Source organism: Heptranchias perlo, chromosome 13 (genome assembly GCF_035084215.1).
Source record: "Heptranchias perlo isolate sHepPer1 chromosome 13, sHepPer1.hap1, whole genome shotgun sequence".
Classification (NCBI taxonomy): domain Eukaryota; kingdom Metazoa; phylum Chordata; class Chondrichthyes; order Hexanchiformes; family Hexanchidae; genus Heptranchias; species Heptranchias perlo.
The window spans coordinates 15,680,456-15,703,075 of NC_090337.1; the positions used below are offsets into that span (position 1 = coordinate 15,680,456).

Genomic DNA, 22,620 nt, shown 5'->3' on the forward strand with positions numbered 1-22,620 from the left:
CTGTTTTAAAAGAAACACAGAAAATCCATTGCGGCTCTTCTTGAGAGCCCAAGGGGTTAATTTGTCAAATCATCTTTTATTTTGTCCAAAGGAATAATCCCTTTACCCAAAACCAAATCAAAAAACAAAACAGGAGAGAGGAATTGCCTAGTCTTTTTCTCTTTCTCTCTCTCTCTCTGGAGCACGCAGCCTGTCTGAAATAAAGACTGTCTCTCCCACATACAGATGTACGTGGGACTGCGGACTGGAATTCCCAACTCCAAGTCCTAATCTTTGTTTTCAAGATGTACAAATCTATCTCTTTTACGATTATCCACCTCCATTCCATGTCTCGCTTTGTTTTAAGACTTGAGTTAGGAGGTGTTAATATAATTGTTGAATTTTCTTAGCATTCTCAACGCAAGTTATATAATTTGTCAGGGAAGGTCTCCCCTCGTTGGTCAGATTTATATTGTATCTATTATTCGTGAATAGCCCCCGAACTTGTCGAACTTCGTTATCATACTGTGGCGGGGTAAAACTGATAGGCGTTTAGTACCCTGTGTCAGTACATAGCTCAAGTAATGGACTTCCAATTGTCTAACATATGCTTTCTTTTTGATACGATTTGTTTTACATTTCTTTCTTATCAATTTTTTTCACTGTAGCATTGTCTGGGTGCCTTTGACATTTCCAAGTAATTGGGTCAACTTTAATAATATAACCTATATCAATTGTTACCTCATGTTCATCTGTGTAATGGTTAGCCTCAGACAGTTCTCAACTGACTGGGTCATTTCTATCTGTTTGAACTGCTCTTGGCATGACAGTCTGGCTTGTTGGGATGGAAGGGGTTAACATTAACTTGCTCTTGTGGTCGGAGTAATTTGATACTACTCCCTCAGATTAAGTTTGCACAATCAAAATTTCTCTTCACACAGTTTTGACTAAATTTTTTTTTTCACTTCTCACATTTGTGGATTGCTTTCACTTTATCTTTTTACACTATTTTTGAGATTTATTTTAATCATAGTGTTTAATCAATCACAATAGCACAAAATGCTTCGAAGATCAGTTTAATTTATAACTAGAGATTGTAACTTTCCGAGTAATTCTTTAAATCTGCACTTTATCTCTTTTTTACAATTAAAACCTCATTTTGTCTTGGTGAATTGGAAACAGATATCGGTGTCCTTGGGAAGGTTAGACTTTTCTAAGCATACGTCAACGTAATTTTCACATAAATTCTTTTTTTTTAAATTCATACCGGGAAACAACATCTTCCATCGTACATTTTAGTTTATAGTTAGTCTTCGTAAGTTTTATAATTTGCTCGTCATACACAACTATAGCTTTCCAATTCATTTTTTTTTTTCACATAGTTTTAGTGGGTTTGATTATAACCAACTCTCTGAGCTGTTCCAGGTTTCCGACTTTTCCTATCACGGTGATACCAGATAGCTTTTTTTTTTATCTGTCCCGTTATTTTTTTTTTAACCCTTTTTTTAACCACAGCCAATCACAAGATAAAATTCAAAATGCCAATTTTTAGAAGATCCCATGTCTGGAATTTGACATGCTCACATTTTATAAGAATCAGAATTTAATCGGTCACTTAACCTCAATAACTCCAATTTTAATTCAGCAATCTCAGAATTAAACACAAGACAAAACAAATACATAAACATGTAAGACACAGTAGGAAGGGGCGTGGCCCACAACACCGAAAAAAACACTCACAATCAGGACAGGCTTTTTAAAGAGACAGTACACCCTTTCTTTTCCGGGTCTCTGTCTTTTAAACATTTTAATTGATTCTTTTTTCTAATTCCCTTATCCTAGTTTCTAATTCCCTAATTTTATCCTTATCTTCGCTCCACTTTCTAGTGGAGGTTCCTACTTGTCCTATTAGTCCAGGTAGTTGGTGGACTAGTAATACTCCTGCCTTTTTTGTTTTATCCTTCTTTTCCCTATCTATCCACTTTCTCTGTTGTTCTAAGGTCTGAGAAATATCCCAGCCATCCTTTTGCATCTGTTTAATTAATGAGTGTCTGTCTGTCATATACTTCTCGATGAGGGAACCTGCAGGTCCCCATCTAGGTTGTTCACTTGTCATCTTTACTATCGTGCTCTGTTCTCGCTATATCCTTCGGGTCACGGTCTAACCACCGGGTTTTCTTTTCACTCGAACCTTTCGTGTCCCGGTCTAACCACCGGATTTTCTTTTCTGATATCTCAGCCTCTCGCTATATCTTTCCTTCGGGTCCCGGCTTCTCGCCGGATTTTCTTTTCTTTCAGCTATCGGGTCCTGGCCCCGGGACTTGCCGGTACTTAATCACCGATCACTGTCGGTATGTGCTGGTGTACAGCCAGCCGTAATCACCGGTCACTGCCGGTCACGCCAGATTTGCTTTTCCCTCCCAAACTTTCTAAACTTTCTTAACTCCCAGCCCGAACTCCACTCCAGATTTTACTTTCAGTTGCAACTATATACTCACGGTCACAATTATCAGTTTGATAATGTGTTTCCTCCCATGGGGTTCGGTTCTAGGTTGTATGATCAGACAATACACATCGTAAATCAACTTATGCTTTAACTTATGCTCTAATCTCTGCGTTTGTTCGCCACTACAGAGTTTGGTACCGGATGGTTCTGGTTACTCGTGCTTCACAATCACAAGTGCCCCTGTTTTTGCATCCACTTCAAAATCCTGACCTTCACGTGGGGGATCTCCCCTCTTAACAGCCAGTCTAAGGCAGGATGCAAAAGAGACACTTCCTTGTCCTTAGTCGATCAGCACAATCAACCAGCTCTTAGTTATACCCAACAGTCCCATAAATTCTCTTAACTTATCCCCTGTGTTAACTGCACTGTTGGCTTAGTCTGACTCCCACAGTTCAATGATCTCTACTCCAGTTCGCTGATCGAGGCCAACCGATCAGCTCACCAGTAGTGAGATCCTGCCGACTACGCCAATTGTTGTGGGGAAAAAATCACCACTCGAAGTCAGACTTAAAGATTCAACATGCAGTTTATTGGACAAAGTACTCTGGGAGAAGGCTGGACATTCCGCAATGTACGCATATACCTTCTCAACTTTAAAATGGTTGTCATGCTTTTTTATACCTTTTGAAATACAGATTTCAGTAGCTTTTACATCATAAATCTTGATTACACACATTAACCAATTAAGTTTGCATAGCAACAACAGACTGCTTACGCATTAACCAATTAAGTCCGAACAACTATTATCACCTTAAGACAGCATGCCTTTGTTTTATGCAGTCTGGTGCTATAGTTTTTATCAGTTCGTTATGAAATGTCCATTGTATTCTCAGACTGCAAGCCAGTTCTGGAATGTACAAGCTCAACACTTTCAACTGTCTTTCCCACAGTCACAGAATCCATTTTATTTAATAGTGTCCCTTTGTTAATAGAATCCATTTTGTTTAATAGTGTCCATTTTATTAGTCATGATGTGGAGATGCCGGTGATGGACTGGGGTTGACAATTGTAAACAATTTTACAACACCAAGTTATAGTCCAGCAATTTTATTTTAAATTCACAAGCTTTCGGAGATTTTCTCCTTCCTCAGGTAAATGTTCAGGATCTCCTTGAAGCCTACGCATTTATACATATTGAATAATACATGGTGTTTACAGACTGCCCCTGCAACTGCCCGTTGCCAAGGCAATCACCGTCTGAACACGGTGATTGCCTTGGCAACGGGCAGTTGCAGGGGCAGTCTGTAAACACCATGTATTATTCAATATGTATAAATGCGTAGGCTTCAAGGAGATCCTGAACATTTACCTGAGGAAGGAGAAAATCTCCGAAAGCTTGTGAATTTAAAATAAAATTGCTGGACTATAACTTGGTGTTGTAAAATTGTTTACATTTTATTAGTAGTCAAGCGTTATATTTAAGCCTTTAATTAAGGTTAGTCTAATCTACACAAAGCGCATTTCAATGTGGTTTTAGGGTAAATACCACTGTCATGTACCCATCAGTCACTTCATCGTTGCCTTTAATTCAACAGTCCAAAATCCACGCTAACAATACTGAACTAGCAACCAACTAGTGCTCAATAGAAGTATTCCTTTTTCATTGATCTTTTTCAATGACCTTTAGTTGACCAGTTCAGAGAAATGCAAAGGCTTCACAAAATTCAATCTCCCTGAATAATTGTAAATTAGACATCCTTGAAGAGCAGTAAATGTTTAGTTTTGCTCCTATCCATTGTACCTGAGCTTTAATTCAAAGTTTATTTTCTCATTTTTAAATTAAACAAATGTGCATAGGAACATTTGAGCTTTTTGGTCTTTATGCTTATAATTTGGGATACAGTGCTGAACAGAGTTAAGTGGCTCTTGCTGATGCCCTACGGGTGAAGACAATGCTGAGTCCTGTTTAGTGGTAACAGTCATAAGAAAAGGGGAAGACCGAAAACCCACTCACGTGTATATACACACTGGAATGTTCATTTATTCCTTTCATTTTTTTTTTCCAGTTATGATGTTCTCTTTGCCAGTGGTCCTGAAGAGCTACTGAACAAGTTCCAGCAGTTCAATCACAAGGTGGTATTTGCTGCTGAAGGGCTTATCTGGCCGGACAACAGGCTTGCAGACAAGTATCCCAATGTTCGAAGTGGAAAGAGGTTCCTTAATTCAGGAGGTAAGAGTTGCTGTAACGTGAGAAACGTGTTATTTCAGACTCCTTAAGGACAGAAGTGGTTAGCCTTAGATTATATTAAAAGAATGCTGCCAGTTGACTGCAAGACATTTAGAAAATTTTAGTGGCTGCAAGTGACACCATTGCTTCAAATGGAACGGTAGGAGTTCTGGAAGGCCAGGCTAATGACATAGGTCACACCTGACTGAATACTGTGCCTTGGTAACAATATGAAAATGGTGACTATGTTTGGGTGGGAAAATATCGTACGGTAAAATGTATAAAGAAGTTTTTTTGCAGGTAAGTAGAGGAATTGTGACACCCAGCTTTGAATTCTTCCTTCTCTTTTCTCTCCACCCCTCCCCACCCCACAAATGCTGTTGACTCATAATTGCAATGGTGCTGCTATGGGGAGGAGAGTCATTGCCAAGCTGATTGTCATGGATGATCCTAGAGGCTGGTTGAAGAGCAGCATTAGTTTAAGCCTGGGAGCAGGTCACATCCGCTTAGAGATGCATGGATTACTGAGACCTAAATAAGGAGAAAAAGTGAAGGGCAAAGATATCTCTCAAACCCTTTCCTCTAGTCTTTCCTCCCTGCCCCCCGCAAAAAAAAATATTTCTGGGACAGAGCTGTTGGCTGTGCTTCTGTTAAGAATTGTTTTGAACCAAAATTATGAATAGGGTGATCTTTAGTTGGTTTTCTGGAGGGAAGATGTTATCCAAGTATCTTTTTATAGTATTGACCTAAATCTACACAGCTCAGTTATAACCATGGAAAGCACATTGTGTTGATAGGTTGCATATTATGCTTTGAAACTAATTTAATGATACTTCAGCACAATTGAAGACATCTTCACTTGTTAGTGCTAATCACTTCTGTAATGGGTACAGGGCTGAACCTTCCCAGTGGAGGATCAAGTGGAAATCATTTAGTTTGAACATTCAGGCAAGAGGCAGGAGAGAAGGAACAGTTAGAATTATATGCATCTGTGATGTTAACTGCCTTTCTTTGTAAACAATTTTACAACACCAAGTTATAGTCCAGCAATTTTATTTTAAATTCACAAGCTTTCGGAGGCTACCTCCTTCCTCAGGTGAACGATGTGGAAAAAAAAAAGCTTGTGAATTTAAAATAAAATTGCTGGACTATAACTTGGTGTTGTAAAATTGTTTACAATTGTCAACCCCAGTCCATCACCGGCATCTCCACATCATGCCTTTCTTTGTGGGCAGGCTTTGTTTATAATGTGGCCATTACCCCTTCTCATCACAGTCAACTTCTGGGCCACTTGTAAGACCTCCGAGCAGAGGTGGGATAACTGAGTACAGGTGGGGATCAGGCCTGAGACTTCCCTACTTTCCATGACTTAGTATCACACAATGTTCCTATGGAGACTTTTCTAATATTTTTGATCTGCCACTTTTCTTTCCTTACCGTAATCTTGTTCTGAATGCACCTCTGTTGATCCGAACAAACCCTACTACTTGAAATTCAGGGGCAGAGGTCAGTATGTCATCTTTTCCCTGAAGAGGTGCAAAATAAAGGCTTACTGCCTTGTTTTCCGAATACCCTATTCAAGCACATTGAAAGCTATTTCTCAATTTGTCTTTGTTTTGTTGTGACTTTTTCTGGTGGGAGCAGTGTGGGAGAGAATTTGAATTTCACTTTAACCTGGTAAACAAATATTAAATTTTTCTTTCCCAGTGCTAGATGTATCTGTAATCTGTTAGTTGAGGTGACTGGAATATGGTCGGTTTTTGGACCATTTTTTAGTCTGCCTCAATGGAAGCTAGGATGCAAGGTGCAAGACCAAAGCTTGAAAGTTCTTTATTCATTTTCTGTCCATATATAAAAATGACCCTCCATTCACCCACCAAATTTTAAAAGATTTTTTTTTTTCAAAAAATATACTTTATTCATAAAATTTGCAGCAGTACATACAAAACAGTTGTCATATCACTTTCCAAACGTACACAATACAGATTATACAATTTGCAGGTTACGTTAAGTGCAGTACAATGAACACATTGGACATCATTGCAGTTCATGACACTCTCGGGTGTCTCATTGCATCATACGTCAACACAGATTATTGCTTACAGATTAATTTCTGGTCCATTTCAGATTAATTACAGGTACATTACAGCAATTTGAATTTTACATTCTGCCCGAGGGGGTTTTTCCCTGATTGCAGCCCCTCGGTTTACAATGGCGGGAATTGTTTGGGACAAAATTCAATTTCAGCATGGTTGCTAAACGGGCAGTAGTCGATCGGCTGCCTCTTGTATACCCTGCCCAATTGACTTCAATGGAAAGGAATATCAGGCAGGGTGTATAACGTTCGGCCAACCCACCACCGCCCGTTTTATACCCCCTGCCGAAGTTGAATTTTATCCCATGTGTTTTTTATGGTTTGATCTTTTACCTCTTTTACTGGAGGTTAAACTTTACTTTCCCATCCCTGAAAGCAGTGGGAGATGAATACAAAATATCGCATGGTACTATTGGAGGAACAGAAAGTTCTCCCAATGTCCTGACCAACATCCCTACCTCAATCAAAGCCATCAATAACAGGTTTTCTGGTTGTTTCTGTGCAAAAGTATGGCTGCTGGTCATTTGACCAACCAAAGCATTTCTTTTTATCCCTTCTCCCTCCTTCCAAGGAGTGTGTTGTTGCACTATTCGCATTTGACTGGTACGATATGAGTAAAACTGGACAGTAGGATAACTTTGGCTGGGCAGACATGCAGTAACTGTATATTTGGGTGTCAATTTTGCACTCCTAATTAAACCACCCTCTTTTAGGTTTTACTCAGCGGGAATGAGAAATCCCAAAAACACAGAACCATGGACATTTGCCAGGCTCAACTCTATTTAAAAATTGTCGTGGCAAATTAGGGAATACAAATGCCATAAGAGACCAACCGGGCCATGTACACTGCATGACTGCAGCATTAGTTCATTAGCAAACTAGGTATTGGTGCTACAACTTCTATTGCAATAAGCAGTTGTTGCTATTGTAGTTGCTATCACAAGCGCAGTTCAAGGGTTAACATTTCTTTATATTGCTGCAAACATTCTAAAGGGAGAAGTTTGCTCTCAGTCTCCCTTCCGAATGCAAGATTAATTTCACCTTTATTATCAGTAGACTTTTTTTGTTCTTTATTGCATTTTTTTTTTACAAAGCCTTTGATATTTTTGTGAAAGCAAATCATATAATTTAGTTTATAAAGCTTGATTATAGTTACTTTTGTTGGCAACAAAAACTTTGGGAGTTAACAGATTTCTAAATGACTAAAGTTGAATAAATAGAACAATATGATTGCTACCGGTGGTTTTAATTAATCAAACACTACATCGCCCAGCTCGGAGTTTAGTTGGTTCTGGCAGCCTCTTGGCACAGGTGATGAGGAGTCAACCTCCCATGGCCATGTGTTCCAGTGCCAGGGCTGTCTGTCACTGCAGCCTACAGACCACTTTGGAGAGGGAGTTTGTTAGTTTCAAGTGGACCCATGGGATGGAAGACCTTGCCATATTTTGTAATGATTGAAAAACTAATGAAAAGTTGTCTCAGTCTTTCTTTAAATGCACTCAGTGCTGGTCAAATGTGGAGCAGCATTGATTGCAAGCCTTACAAATTGAGAAAAACATTTAAGAGTAAAGGCTCAGCTAAGCATTAAAGGTGGAAGGTATAGCCAATTTTGACGGGCTTTGGGAGCTTTAGATCCCTGGAAGCTTTGTGGTCCTGTGCAATTTGAAGGCTATTTGGGACTCTCAGATGCATGGAATTGATTATCTAGAATTATAAATGTGTGTGTGTGTGTGTGTGTGTGTGTAAAATAGCTATTGAACTTAAACCCTAAGTGTCAGCTTGGCTCAGTTGGTAGCACTCTTGTCTCTGAGTCCAATAGTTATGGGTTCAAGTCCTGCTGCAGTCTCGTGTACATAATCTAGGCAGGCACTTCAGGGTAGTACTGGGGGAGTGCTGCATTTTTGGAGATGCCATCTTTCGGATAAGAAGTTAAATATGGATAGAAAAGGAGGTGAATACAACAGACACCATGGCACTATTTGAAGAATAGAAAGTTCTCCCAGTGTCCTGACCAACATCCCTGCCTCAACCAACACCATCAAAAACAGATTGCCTGGTTATTTTTGTGCAAATTAGTTGCTGCATTTGCCTACATATCAGTGGTTGCACTTCAAAAAATAATTCATTGGTTGTAAAGTGCTTTAGAATGTACTGAGGATGTCTGAGGTGCTATATAAATGCAAATTTGTTTTTTTAAACTCCCTACAATTGAACAGCTAGGTAATTCAATAGGGAAACCTAAATGTACATTTTGTTTTTTTTTTTAAATTGCTCTGTCTGTCATCCTATTAAAGAAAATTACAAAATTAAATAATTTCAAATATCTTGCTCGCAGTAACAACCATTTGATGCTATCTGGATCTACCCCATAGAATCCCTTAAATCATTTTAAGACCTCAATTAGCTCACCCCTCAACCTTCTAAACTCAATGGAACACAAGTCAAGTTTATGCAACCTGTCTTCATAATTTAACTCTTTAAGTCCTGTTCTAGTGAATCTGTGCTGTACCTCCTCCAAGGCCAATATATCTTTCCTGAGGTTTGGTGCCCAAAACTGAATGCAGTATTCCAGATGGGATCTGACCAAAGCTCTGAATAACTCAATCATCACTTCCTCACTTTTGTATTCCATCCCTCTTAAGATAAAGGCCAACATTCCATTAGCCTTTTTGATGACATTTTGTATCCGTACACTAGCTTTTAATGATTTGTGCATATGAACACTTAAATCCATTTGCTCCTCCACAGCTCCTAGTCTCTCAGCATTTAAAGAAAATTCTGATTTGTCTTTCTCTGATCCAAAGTAGATGACCTGACACGTCCCCACATTGGACAAAACTATGGCACATGGAGTTCAATCACATTTTAAAAATTATTCATTCTCTGGCATCGTTGGCAAGGCTGGCATTTATTGCCCATCCCTAATTTTCCTGAGAAGATGGTGGTGAGCTGCCTTTTCGAACCGTTGCAGTCCATATTTTGTAGCGGTTTGATATAGCTGAGTGGCTTGCTAGGCCATGGCAGAGGGCAGTTAAGAATGAACCACATTGGTGTGGGACTGGAGTCACATATAGGCCAGATGGCAGATCTCCTTCCCTAAAGGACAATTAATGAATCGTTTGGGTTTTTAAGACAATCCGACAGCTTCATGGTCACTTTTACTGATACCAGCTTTTTATCTCTTTTTTAAAAAAAAACTGAATTTAGTGCCATGGTGATATTTAACCTCCAGTTCTGTGGATTGTTAGTCCAATAACATAACCTCTACCCTTCCATATCTTTAAGTCTGTCTTTAATAATTTATCATTTCCTGCTCCCATCTGCACAACTTACTGTGCCTCCTAAATTATGTCACTCATTAATCCAAATAGGTACAACTGAAGGAATATGGGATCTGTCTGTTAATTTCTAGACCCCTACAATGTTTGTCCTATGGATGTTTGCATCTCGATTCCTAGCCGTCATTAGAACGGTAGCCATATTTACAGTACACTTTGTTCTCACTCTGGTGTGGAATCATTTCAAGTGCACACTGCAGTACAGTCATATTACTCTGTGGCTACTGGGAAGAGCAGAATCCTAAGTGGACAACACAGAGTGTAAATGTGGATTTGTATCCCTATAGTGGTATCTGAAGACTGTCCAGCAAAAAGGGCAAAAGAGGACGCTGACCTAAGAAACAGACTTTTAATTCTAAATAAAGCTAAAGAAAACCCAGGAGACGACAAGCAGTGCTCGCTGCATTACTGGAGTTACCATTGTCACAAGGTCCTGTGAATCCTCCACACATTCCTTTTAAAATGATTTTGCACTGCCACATGTCTGTGCTATATCAGATTTTTGGCACGATTCCTAAGAAGTCTGCCTTTAATGTGAGCTCTCAGCCCCGACCCTGCACAAAAATTTCAAAGAAAAGTGGTTGCAGACATTCCAGATTCTATGGTGATATCAGCAATTTTGTAAATTATTGTTTAAATCTCGTGGCCCAAGGCATCTCCAGTCACAGTATGATGCAGCCTCATTATATTTAACAACTACCAGTTGCCTGATTGTTTTGATTACCAGTGGCGCATTGCTTTTGATTTCAGTTCATACAAAGTGACAAAATGCTGGCATTTATTAATCTAACACTCTTGATATCTTGATCGGAATTTGTCCATCATAAAAGTAAACAACTAGGCATTTGAAAACCAGTAGCCTTGATTTCCCACACGGACAGGGAAATTTACAATTTGCCACTGTAAATGTGGCAGACAGCTGACAGCATGCTATGTCTGTAGCAATAAAGCTAATTATTACAGTGTGCCAGATTAGGTGTCTATATTCCACGCCAAAAACTCTGCAGCCACGGTGTGAGTTTTTGATCACATTACAATGTGTGTGTTGTCTGTTCCTAATGTTAGTGTATCATATCAGCTATATGACAGTTTGAAACACTCCTGCCCACAGATTGCCAATCTGACTGAGATTGGCTAATGTGGTAAAGAATGTCTACATAGTTAATGTGCTGAATTCCTGAAGTAAGGTTTCAATCGACAACCTTCTGACGCAAAGGCAAGGGTGCTACTAACTGAGAAAAGCTGGCACCCAAATCCAATTGTAGTGTCCCAAATATTATCAGCTAACGTAGCACACGCTAAGGATTGAACCTGGCATCTTGTGGTCTGCATAGCTGAGTAACTACACTACATATTGCATTTATCTACTAAACCATCAGGGAACTATGACCAACTAACAAAATTGAGGGAATGCAAGGGTATTAAATATGCAGCTTCTGAGCATACAATTTTGATAGTGGATCATTTATTAGAATAAAACGGTATTCTATCATTCCCACTTTGTATGGGTGAGAATACAAAGCAATAGTACCCCGTTTTTCATTTACTGTTGAATACTTTATGATTTTATGACTGTTATATTTTTGTGGACGACTTTGTACTACAACCCTTGTACTTTTTTTCAGGTATTATTGGCTACGCTTCTTCCATAAATCGCATTGTAGAGAAATGGCATTTGCAAGATAATGATGATGATCAACTATTCTACACCAAAGTTTATGTGGATCCTTTAAAGCGAGTGAGTAAATTTTTAAGAAGAAATGATGGAGATCTTAAGGTTACAAAAGATCAAATTGCTTAGTGTTAATAGTTCAATAAAGGTTGGTTGCTCCTCAGGTGTTTTTACACACACTGAAAAGCACTTTTAATAACTTGTCAGGATTGTTATGGTGCATGAAGTTCTTTTAGGATTAATTTCCTTCTCTATATTCTTCCAGCTTTCTGTCAACATAACTTTGGATCACAAAAGCAGCATTTTCCAAAACTTGAATGGGGCTGTAGGTAAGCTCTAACCTTCTGCTTACAAAACCAATGCTGCATGTTTGTGAACTGCTAGTATTGATCGCCCAGTCAATTCCTTTTAAGTTTCTCTAGCAGTTTATATTTGCCACATAAACCTTAGTAGCATATTTTATGCTTTCGGTAATCAGGAAAAGTTACTAAAACAACATATACCTTGTTTAAATAAACTGCTTTTTGCTTTAAAAATAGGCAGTGTTTGACCCTGCAAACATTTCCTTTAATTGGTGCTGTGAGTATCTTTTAAAATTGCAGATAGCTTATTTATTTGCATCCTTTTAACCAAGAGACTTCTGGGCAAATTTGTCCCAGAATTGTTTCTAGTAATCCTAGGCTCAGTTTCTACTCCAGACAGAGCTAACTTTAATGGCACCTCATGGTAAAGGATGTATAAGTTCACTCTTGCTCTGCTGTCATTTGGAGAATATATACGGGGAGAAAAAGCCATGCTGATTCACCTCCCAAGGGTTGGTTGTTGGGTGATCTTAGCATTTATTTTCCCTTGTCATTTATTTAAGTTCATGTTAAATTGAACAGACCTGTAAATTGGTTTCTGGCCTGATCTCATGGTTAGATGCGGCATATGAAGCATTCTTGGGAGGGACACAGGACGGTGGTAGGGGGATGGAACAGAAGAATAACGTTGCTTAAAAAATAGAAAATCTTAGACCCATTGTCTTTCCAGACTTTTGTTAAATCATTCTTGCTAACTGAATAATTTAAATATGAACATTTTGAAATGTGTAAGTTTTGAAAGTTATTTGGCCACAGTTATATAAAAATGGAAATTGTCCAATAGAAACATCTGACAAACGCAGTTTTCATTTAAAAGGAATGCCTCTCTAATTGAATTAGGAATTAACCTTATTGAAATGTAGTACTTTTTGTGTCAGTAACACTATTTGCAAAATTCTTCATGTTCAGCTTTTACTTTGGTTTATCACTTAAAAGTTGTCAGACCTGCCAACCCACATGATTTCCTGAAATCTTGTGATTTTTGTCAGTCTCGGAAGATTTAGTTATGTGCAGTTCTTCCTGCTGCATGCGGAGTCCTACCTTATTAAAGGAATAATGGGTTTGTTATGGCCTAAATAAAATTATGGGGAAAAAAATTAAGCACTATATAACCAGTAAGATAAAACATGTAATTGTGTAATTTAAAAAAAATGAAGAGTCTCACTGACTCTTAATAAAAACAAAAGGCGCGGTTCTTATTGCTTCCACACATCAAAGTTTTATCTTACTGTCTCAGGAAATAAAATTCTAAAGAGTGTTGGGTTGCTGGATAATAAATATGAAATAATTCTTGACTCATTGCAAATTATCTGACTGTTGGCATCACCAGGGTTTTTAAAGTGCTAGTATTGCCTAGCACTTTAAGTCAGTTGGGTTTTTATGACAATACTTGAGAGGTATGTAGTGTAGTGGTTATGTTACTGGACTAGTAATCCAAAAGCCTGAGCGAATTGTTATGATCTGGAATGCATTGCCTGTAAGGGTGGTGGAAGCAGATTCAATAGTAACTTTCAAAAGGGAATTTGGATCTCGACCTAAAAAGGAAAAGTTTGCTATGGGGAAAGAACAGGGGAGTGGGACTAATTAGTAGCTCTTTCAGACAGGCACGATAGGCCAAATAGCCTCCTTCTGTTCTGTATGATTCTATGATAATCCAGAAAAGAACAGGCACAAGGACCTGAATGGTCTACTTCTGTTCCTATGCTCCAGCAGCTATCATGGTCATTTAACCATTACACTACTGTAACGTTTGTGCTTATATATTGAAAATGTACATGACTTGCAGTAAAGCTGGAGTTTATGTAATACAACATTTTTTTCTTTTCTTTACAGATGAAGTAGTGTTGCAGTTCGAACCAGCAAGGGTCAGAGTCAGGAATATAATATTCGACACGTTACCTGTACTAATCCACGGCAATAGACAGACCAAAGTATGAGTTAAATATCCATATTGGAGTGATTGACCTGTGTACTCATTTCTTCTTGTGCTTTCTTTTCATAAGCTATTCCCGAGGCAAGCAGGAAAGGATGGCCAGTCTGTTGCCAAGGTTCTGCCAGTGGCACTCAGGCCCCTAGGAGGTGTGGGAGAATAATGAGATGAACTCGTCATCCACTTCTGTGTTTATTTATTCCCTTTTCCACATCAGTATTGGAAACCAGTATTGGTTGCCTGAGATTGGAGAATAGCAGATGAGAACCTGCGTCTCACCATTCCATTATAAGAGTCTGCCTCGCCTGTTTATTTTATCATTCTGGTAGAATAATTTGTGTCCTGTTTGACTGACGGGAGGTGGAGTGATATAATCCAGGGATTGCTGCAGAGCTGAACAAAAGAACATGGAACATAAGAAATAGGAGAGGGAGCAGGAGTAGGCCATCCGGCCCCTCGAGCCTGCTCCGCCATTCAACAAGATCATGGCTGATCTTCTACCTCAACGCCATATTCCTGTGCTATCCCCATATCCCTTGATGCCTTTAATATCTCTAAAGGCTGGTTGTTTTTGTGCCGATTTTTGTAATTTGCAGTATTGCTATTTAGGATTGTTTGTTTTCGCTTTCTTAAATTAAATTTTTGCGTACTTAGTCACCTGAATTTTCAAGGAGTTCTCCCGATTTCCTGTTGTAACTTCAGCAGAATCTCCGGAGAAATAACGTAAACAGCCATTTTTAGCCAATCACACTGTTAATCCAGAAATTCCAGACAGTGGTCTCTTTACTGGTTACATAAATCCTAAGACTGTATAAGTCATGTAAATTTCCATACAACTTAGGTTTTTTTTAGAATGAAATTTTTTGTTTTGGAGATATGCTGGCTTTTAGTTCCACAAGTGATAGCAGCCTCTCATAACCCCTCACATTTGTCTATTCCTCTGGTGTGAGCCCAGACAATACGTGTTGGCGCGCTATTGAACAGTGGAGGAGAGGGGCCACTGTAATGGCCGAGCTGATCCTCTCCTTAAGTGACATCTGCAAATGGGCAGAATTCGCTGGGTAGCGGTCAGCAACTGGAACTCCGGCTTATTCCTTTTCTTCCTCTTCCCCAAGACCAAACTCAGAGATGCTGTCAAAAAGGTAGTACAGCCAGTACTGAGGATAAATACTACCACATTTAAAGACAAAGTTTGGCTTTGTCCCGGGGCCAACTAAACCATCTAAATAGGTTTTGCTTGGATATAAATACTAAATAAAAAGTCAGTGTTTTTGTATAAAATGCAGATTCAAAAGGCTTCAGTGCCAAAGTTCTCATTTCATAAATAGACTGGCATATAACAAATATCCCGAAGTTTTATTTTACATATTGAATGCCTTGAGTGTTTCCTTGTGTTCTGTTTTAGTATGTTGATGTTTGTATTTCGATTTCTTAGCACCTTCTCAACTATCTGGGTAACTATATTCCTGATGCCTGGACATCTGAAACTGGCTGTACTGTTTGTGGTGAAAATTTGTTGGCTTTATCAACACCGGATGTGAGTACTTGCTTTTGATTGGTTTCACACTTTTCTTAGTTTGGCCTATAAGAAACAAAGTATAGCAATATGCACGTTTGCATATGCGATTTTTTTTTTTTTAAATTGAGAAATAATTTGGCAAAATAACCAAGAAAATACGTGTGTGAGGAAGGGAAGTTTTTTTCCAGTGACATTCGTAGTCGGACAGACAAAGATAATGGCATGACTGTGGGCAAAAGTAATCAAGACTACTCCTAACTTGGGCTAAAACAAATTTCATATTTATTTTACAGCAAAACAAATCCCAACAGAACATTTATTGTTAAACAGCATGAGTGAAAATCTTTTTTTTGAGTGCTATCAATATTTCCTTCCACAACGAGAATAAGCACAGAGCATGTGGAATGTTGTTTTATGGGTATAGTCCTTTTGCACAATTATTTTGCCAGATTATTTTAATGAACTGGAAAAATGTCAATCTAGTCTTTGTATTGGATGTGACATTTAACCACTACTCCTAAGGGTTATGAACAGGGGGATTGGACAAGGGCATATTTAAAGATTTACAGTCGCACTGAATCACATAAACTGGGTGAAAGATGGACCATTTTCTCACATCTGCAACAGGGTGATTTAGGCAGGTGTCTGTGTTAACTCCTATACGTTTTCAATGTTAGTAGAGAAGCCAAAACAAGAGCAGGGTAAATTGAGTTAGCAACATGTAAATGGTGTAGCACCTCTCACCTGACCCTATAAATGACACGCATGTTCTGTGTGCATAGTATGTGTTTCTTGTAAAAATGACGTATGGCTCTGTATGACTGGGTATGGTTACATAGTGGTAATGTTACTGGACTAATAATCCAGAGAATAGGAGTTCCAATCCCACCATAGCAGTTTGAGAATTTGAATTCAGTTTAAAAAAAAAATCTGGAAATAAAAAGCTGGTTCCAGTAAAGAAAGAAAGACTTTCATTTATAAAGTGACTATGAAGCTGCCAGATTGTCATTAAAAACCCAACTGATTCATTAAAGTCCTTTAGGGAAGGATACCTGCCATCCTTACCCGATCTGATCTATATTTGACTCCAGGCCAACATAGTTGTCTCTTAACTGCCCTCTGAAGTGGCCTAGCAAGCCACTCAGTTGTATCAAACATGGGCAACTAGGGATAGGAAATAAATGTAAGCCTTGCCAGCGCAGCCACACACCATGAGAATTAATAATAAAAATAATGATGCACATAATTGTTACTGTAGCTTGCATGTAGCAGACGTACAGAAATATTTTTGAAACAGTGAAGTTAGAGAAATTTTTGATCTCTTCAGCTCATGGCTGGACCTAGAGAAATGGAGAGCTATATGAGATAATGAACAGTTCATCATTCTAGAAACAGACAGCACTATACATTTGCCTTCTGTACTGGACCCTTTTAAGGTAGACTGTTATTTTGGAGTGAGTACAGCTTATAAATGTATCATTTTGTAAACTTAAGGTAATTGCTTTTAAATCTGTGTTGAGTTTTCAGCCAAATCTATCTGTTAGAAGTTTGAAGTTCATTGATCCCAAGAGATTGGTGTAAATATCAGCAAGTACCTACTGAAAGTGGGGCAAGTGAAAAAACAGGTGGTATGATTGTAATGTCAATAAGGTCATTTATAAAACATGGTTCAGAACATGTCTGCCCAACAAAGAAATTTAAAACCTAATAGCATCTCCATATATTAGAGGCTGTTCAAATATTACATTTTTAGTTTGCAATAAAAACCCAATCTTTATAAAGTGTGCAGTAGTGTGAATGTTCTGTTTAAATGTTCGTTTGCTTAAATATGCAGTTATGAACTGAAATTGAATTGACTTCATCCCAAATGCAAACTGGACCCTGGCTACCTTCTATAAAATGAGCAGCCACAATAGATTTGATTTTTTTTTAGGTAGCTTTCACATTGAATTGTTTTGGTGGTGGGCAGGGGATGGGGAATGGGAAAAGCACATTGTAGGTGTTCATTACATGTTATTTCTTAAAATTAAAAAAAATAACAAACAACAACTGGGCCACCCAAAGAGTTGTCCCATGAGAGGGCAGAGTTGATGATCACTAATTGTTAATACTGTTTGGAGTTCTTGGAGGAAACTCAAAGGTTACTGGAGTGGAGAGTAAGCAAGCACACTTATTTAAATCGTTCTCTACATAGAATCATAGTGATACGGCACAGAAGGAGGCCATTTGGTCCATCTTGCCTGTGCTGGCTCTTTGGTAGAGCTATCCAATTAGTCCCACTCCCCTGCTCTTCCCCCATAGCCCTGTAAATTTTTTCCCTTCAATTATTTATCCAATTCCCTTTTGAAAGTTACTGCTGAATCTGCTTCCAGCACCCTTTCAGGCAGTGCATTCCAGATCACAACAACTCACTGTGTAATTTTTTTCCCCTCATGTCTCCTCTGTTTCTTTTGCCAATCACCTTAAATCTGTGTCCTTTGGTTACCCTCATGTCCACCTTTGTTACCCTTGTCCCCAGCAAAACCTTTACTATCTCCCTCAAGTCTAAGGGGCGCAGACTTGAGCATATCTGGTGCATATCTGGTTTAACCATCCATCACACATCTGGCTGGATCACATCGAGTGCTATCGGGCCGCGCCTTCCTTTGCCAAAACCGCACACTACTCCAGGATCATCCTGGAGAGCAAAGAAAACACCCAGCTTCTTTTCTCCATTACCTACTCTCTCTCCTTAAACTCCTTTCCCCTGCACCCTCCACCTTCACCTCCAACAATGAGGACATCTGCAGTCAACCTGTCGATGGGAGTGAAGGTCCCCACCGACCACCTATCTCCACTTCCTTCCAGAGTAGCATAAGGATCATTTACAGTATCAGTTGATGTGCTGCCCACACATACAATAAACAGGTGACTGATGCATCAATTTTATCTTTTTTTTTATAAACTCAATAGCAACATCCACATGACAAGGCTGTTCAATGTCACAGTACTACTGTGTTTCCCAAAGTAGAGGGGTAACTGATGGCAGCCATCTGGGCAGCAGGTTCCTACTCCTCCTCTGCCACCATCACCTGGTTCTGATCATCTATGCACTGCGACTCACCTGGTGCTACCTACTCAAGATAACTAATTGTGTCCTGAAGGATGTGCTTGGCTGTGCTGGTGCTTGCACACTTTGTTGAGAGAGACACAGGATGCCATGAGATGCTTCTTGTTTTTGACCAATGGTAGTGCTGTCAGGCTGCTTTTCCAGGCCTACACTGATATAATAGGAACAAATGTTAGAATGCTGGTTTAAAACATAATTTCAAATAGAGGTTGAATTGCAATACTGCATATGAGGCCTGTGTGGTTATATGTACGCCTACGGTGGTTCCTGTGAATGAAAATGGGGAAAAGGCATAACAAGAGTAGGATGGTAGTCTTCCTCAGTTTGGGGAAGGCCTCCAACTGCACCTTCCTCTATTTCCTTAATACTCACATAGGCAAAGATGTCCACAGTAGCCTCATCCAAGAGAATCAAGAGCTTGTGAATTCAAGGTCCCGCAAGCAGTAATGAGATAAATGCCAAGATAATCTGTTTTGGTGGAGTTGGTTGATGGATAAATATTGGCCAGGACATCGGGAGTACTTCCTGCTCTTTGAATGGTGCCATGGGATCTTTTACATCCACCTGAGGGGCCACAGACAAAAGAGCTACCATTGAACCAAGACTGACACCTAACTAGCATCTAGCCATGTAACACGCAGCTAAATTTTATTATACTCATTTGCTGTGTGGAGCATTTTTAAGATGTCAGTGTGCCAAGGGTAAGTCTGCGCTTGAATGTGTGTTGTGCTAGAGTATTGGTATGCATGGTAAATAAGGTTGCCTGAGAGCTTTGCAAGGATTAACAATGAATGCGCTGCAGATTTCCAAGCGTATTTTGGCCATCTAACTGGTATGTAAAACTTGTGTAACCACAAGACAGTGGCTTTAAGGTCTGACATCTTCTAAACCCACAACAGTGACTGCACTGCAAAAATTACCCACTGATTTATAACGTGCATTGGCACATCCTGAGGATGTGAACGGCATTCTATTAAAGGAAGTCCTTTCCTTATCTGTTCCCAGGGCCTGTGGATAGTGAACGCAACATTGGCCCTGGCCATTGCAAGGCATGCTGCTCTGCTCTCCTCTGAAGAGGGCAGCCCTGGAATGCCAAGCATCTCATGCAGTGCATGCACCACATTATCCATCAAACGGGGTTCGGGTCCTGTGCCACTCCCATCAGTTAGCTAGAGACTCCTTTCCGTGCCTCCACAAATTTTTTGCCACCCACAAACTCTGTCTTTCCTTTGGTATGCCCGCAGTGGGAAGCCAAATCCAGGCCCAGAGCTCACAGCTCACATATAATTAAAGTTGATCTAAGGGGGCGGGGTGGCCATTCCTATTCCTTGCAAATGTGAAACTCACTGCACTGATCCTGCAGCGTAAGTGCCAAAACCAGAAAGTCCACCCAATGGTCTGTGACCAGGTTCAAAACATGCTGGCGGCTGAATAAACATATCTGCACCATAATATATATGTTTTGCTTTTATGTCTGTTAGCAACGTTGCTGAATGTAACCATAATAAAGGCCTCTTAAAGACATTGTGATTATTGAACAGGCTGGGGCTCTGTTCTTTAGAGAAGAGAAGACTGAGGGGTGACCTGTTAGAGGTCTTAAAGATTATGGAAGGGTTTGATAGGGTAAACATAGAGAAGATGTGGGAGAGATCAGAACTAGGGGCCATAAATATAAGATGGTCACTAATAAATCCAATAGGGAATTCAGGAGAAACTTCTTTACCCAGAGAGTGGTTAGAATGTTAGTGGTTAGTAGTTGAGGCGACCAGCATAGATGCATTTAAGGGGAAGCTAGATAAACACGAGGGAGAAAGGAATAGAAGAATATATTGATAGGGTGAGATGAACAAGGGTCGGAGGAGGCTTATGTGGAGCATAAACACCAGCTTGGGCCGACTGGCCTGTTTACGTGCTGTACATTCTATGTAATTATTTAGATTTTATTATTTCCACTGGGATTGAGGAAGTAGACCCAAGGCCGGATGTGTAGAAAGTTGAACTTTGGAGTATGAATGAGGACAGTGCTGTGAAGCTGGATGAGGAAATGCAGCTGAAACATTGGAATGTGTATCGTACTTGACCTGTTGAACTGTTAAGATGTATGAGTGGAAAAATGTGTCTCCTTTTCAGCATCGACGATTCTCGTTCTTACAAGCTGCTTCATGAAGTAACCCCTCCCAGCATGACATTTCACATTAGCTGTGATGATCAGCTGAAAAGGGGTTGCAAATAGCATCAGGAATAATATATCAAAATCTGTACAAAGTAGTTTGATGGAACAGTTTCAAGTGGGAAAGGTTCAAGTCGGTTACATTCTTTGGAAAGAATGTGGTGACAAAATCATATTGGGTGTCTGTGGGCTTTCAACTTGTAAGATAAATTGTAAGATTATTTGTAAGATAAATTGCACAGAAGTGAGGTTAGCCAAAGCTCAGATGCTGCAGTATGAAACAAAACAATTTTTTGATCTCACATAAAGAGGGTAGATTTTAACTCCACGAACAAGTGGGTGGGAGGGTAAAAAAACTAAAACCAGCCTCCAACCCGCCGGCTTCCATTTTAACAGAGGTGGGTCGAGATGCGGGTGACCAATCCCCTCTCGGGAGACGGGTCGGTCAGTGAAAGCTCTTAAGGAGGCTGCGGGCTTCCATTTTAACAGCTTTTTTATTTTTAACTCCTGGGGGCCAGGATTCCCAGGCCTTCTGATTCTTGCCACGTAAGAGGAGGCAAGAAGGCCCGGATCAACAGTTGAGTGCCTTCACTGCACTGCTTGTGGGCCTAGAGCAGCCGGAGTGTTTCCTCCAGGCCCAACAAGCCTCTCTGCCGCGAGTCCACAAATACGATCTCCGACCCTCCCCAGCCCCGCCGTCTCCGACCTTCCCCCCCCCGCCCCCCCCCGCCCCGCCGTCTCCGACCTCCCCCCCCCCCCCCCCGCCCCGCCGTCTCCGACCTCCCCCCCCGCCCCGCCGTCTCCGACCTCCCCCCCCCGCCCCGCCGTCTCCGACCTCCCCCCCCCCCGCCCCGCCGTCTCCGACCTCCCCCCCCCGCCCCGCCGTCTCCGACCTCCCCCCCCCCGCCCCGCCGTCTCCGACCTCCCCCCCCGCCCCGCCGTCTCCGACCTCCCCCCCCGCCCCGCCGTCTCCGACCTCCCCCCCCCCCGCCCCGCCGTCTCCGACCTCCCCCCCCCGCCCCGCCGTCTCCGACCTCCCCCCCCCCGCCCCGCCGTCTCCGACCTCCCCCCCCGCCCCGCCGTCTCCGACCTCCCCCCCCGCCCCGCCGTCTCCGACCTCCCCCCCCGCCCCGCCGTCTCCGACCTCCCCCCCCCCCCCCCCTGCCCTGCCGTCTCCGACCTCCCCCCCCCCCCCCCGCCCCGCCGTCTCCGACCTCCCCCCCCCCCCGCCCCGCCGTCTCCGACCTCCCCCCCCCCGCCCCGCCGTCTCCGACCTCCCCCCCCCCCGCCCCGCCGTCTCCGACCTCCCCCCCCGCCCCGCCGTCTCCGACCTCCCCCCCCCGCCCCGCCGTCTCCGACCTCCCCCCCCCGCCCCGCCGTCTCCGACCTCCCCCCCCCGCCCCGCCGTCTCCGACCTCCCCCCCCCGCCCCGCCGTCTCCGACCTCCCCCCCCCGCCCCGCCGTCTCCGACCTCCCCCCCCCGCCCCGCCGTCTCCGACCTCCCCCCCCCGCCCCGCCGTCTCCGACCTCCCCCCCCCGCCCCGCCGTCTCCGACCTCCCCCCCCCGCCCCGCCGTCTCCGACCTCCCCCCCCCCGCCCCGCCGTCTCCGACCTCCCCCCCCCCGCCCCGCCGTCTCCGACCTCCCCCCCCCGCCCCGCCGTCTCCGACCTCCCCCCCCCGCCCCGCCGTCTCCGACCTCCCCCCCCCGCCCCGCCGTCTCCGGCCTCCCCGCCCCGCCGTCTCCGGCCTCCCCGCCCCGCCGTCTCCGGCCT

At 41.9% G+C, this 22,620-nt stretch overlaps 1 protein-coding gene across 2 annotated transcripts in view; it reads left to right on the plus strand.

Moving 5' to 3' along the window:
* The window catches only part of plod2 (procollagen-lysine, 2-oxoglutarate 5-dioxygenase 2), a 158,908-nt gene that overhangs the window by 101,991 nt on the left and 34,297 nt on the right, over window positions 1-22,620 (plus strand). For both annotated transcript variants that reach the window (XM_067995028.1, XM_067995027.1), the window contains exons 4-8: window positions 4,492-4,655; window positions 11,711-11,823; window positions 12,023-12,086; window positions 13,953-14,050; window positions 15,485-15,586. In XM_067995028.1, the coding sequence (XP_067851129.1) occupies window positions 4,492-4,655; window positions 11,711-11,823; window positions 12,023-12,086; window positions 13,953-14,050; window positions 15,485-15,586 (541 nt within the window). The remainder of the gene's footprint in view (window positions 1-4,491; window positions 4,656-11,710; window positions 11,824-12,022; window positions 12,087-13,952; window positions 14,051-15,484; window positions 15,587-22,620) is intronic.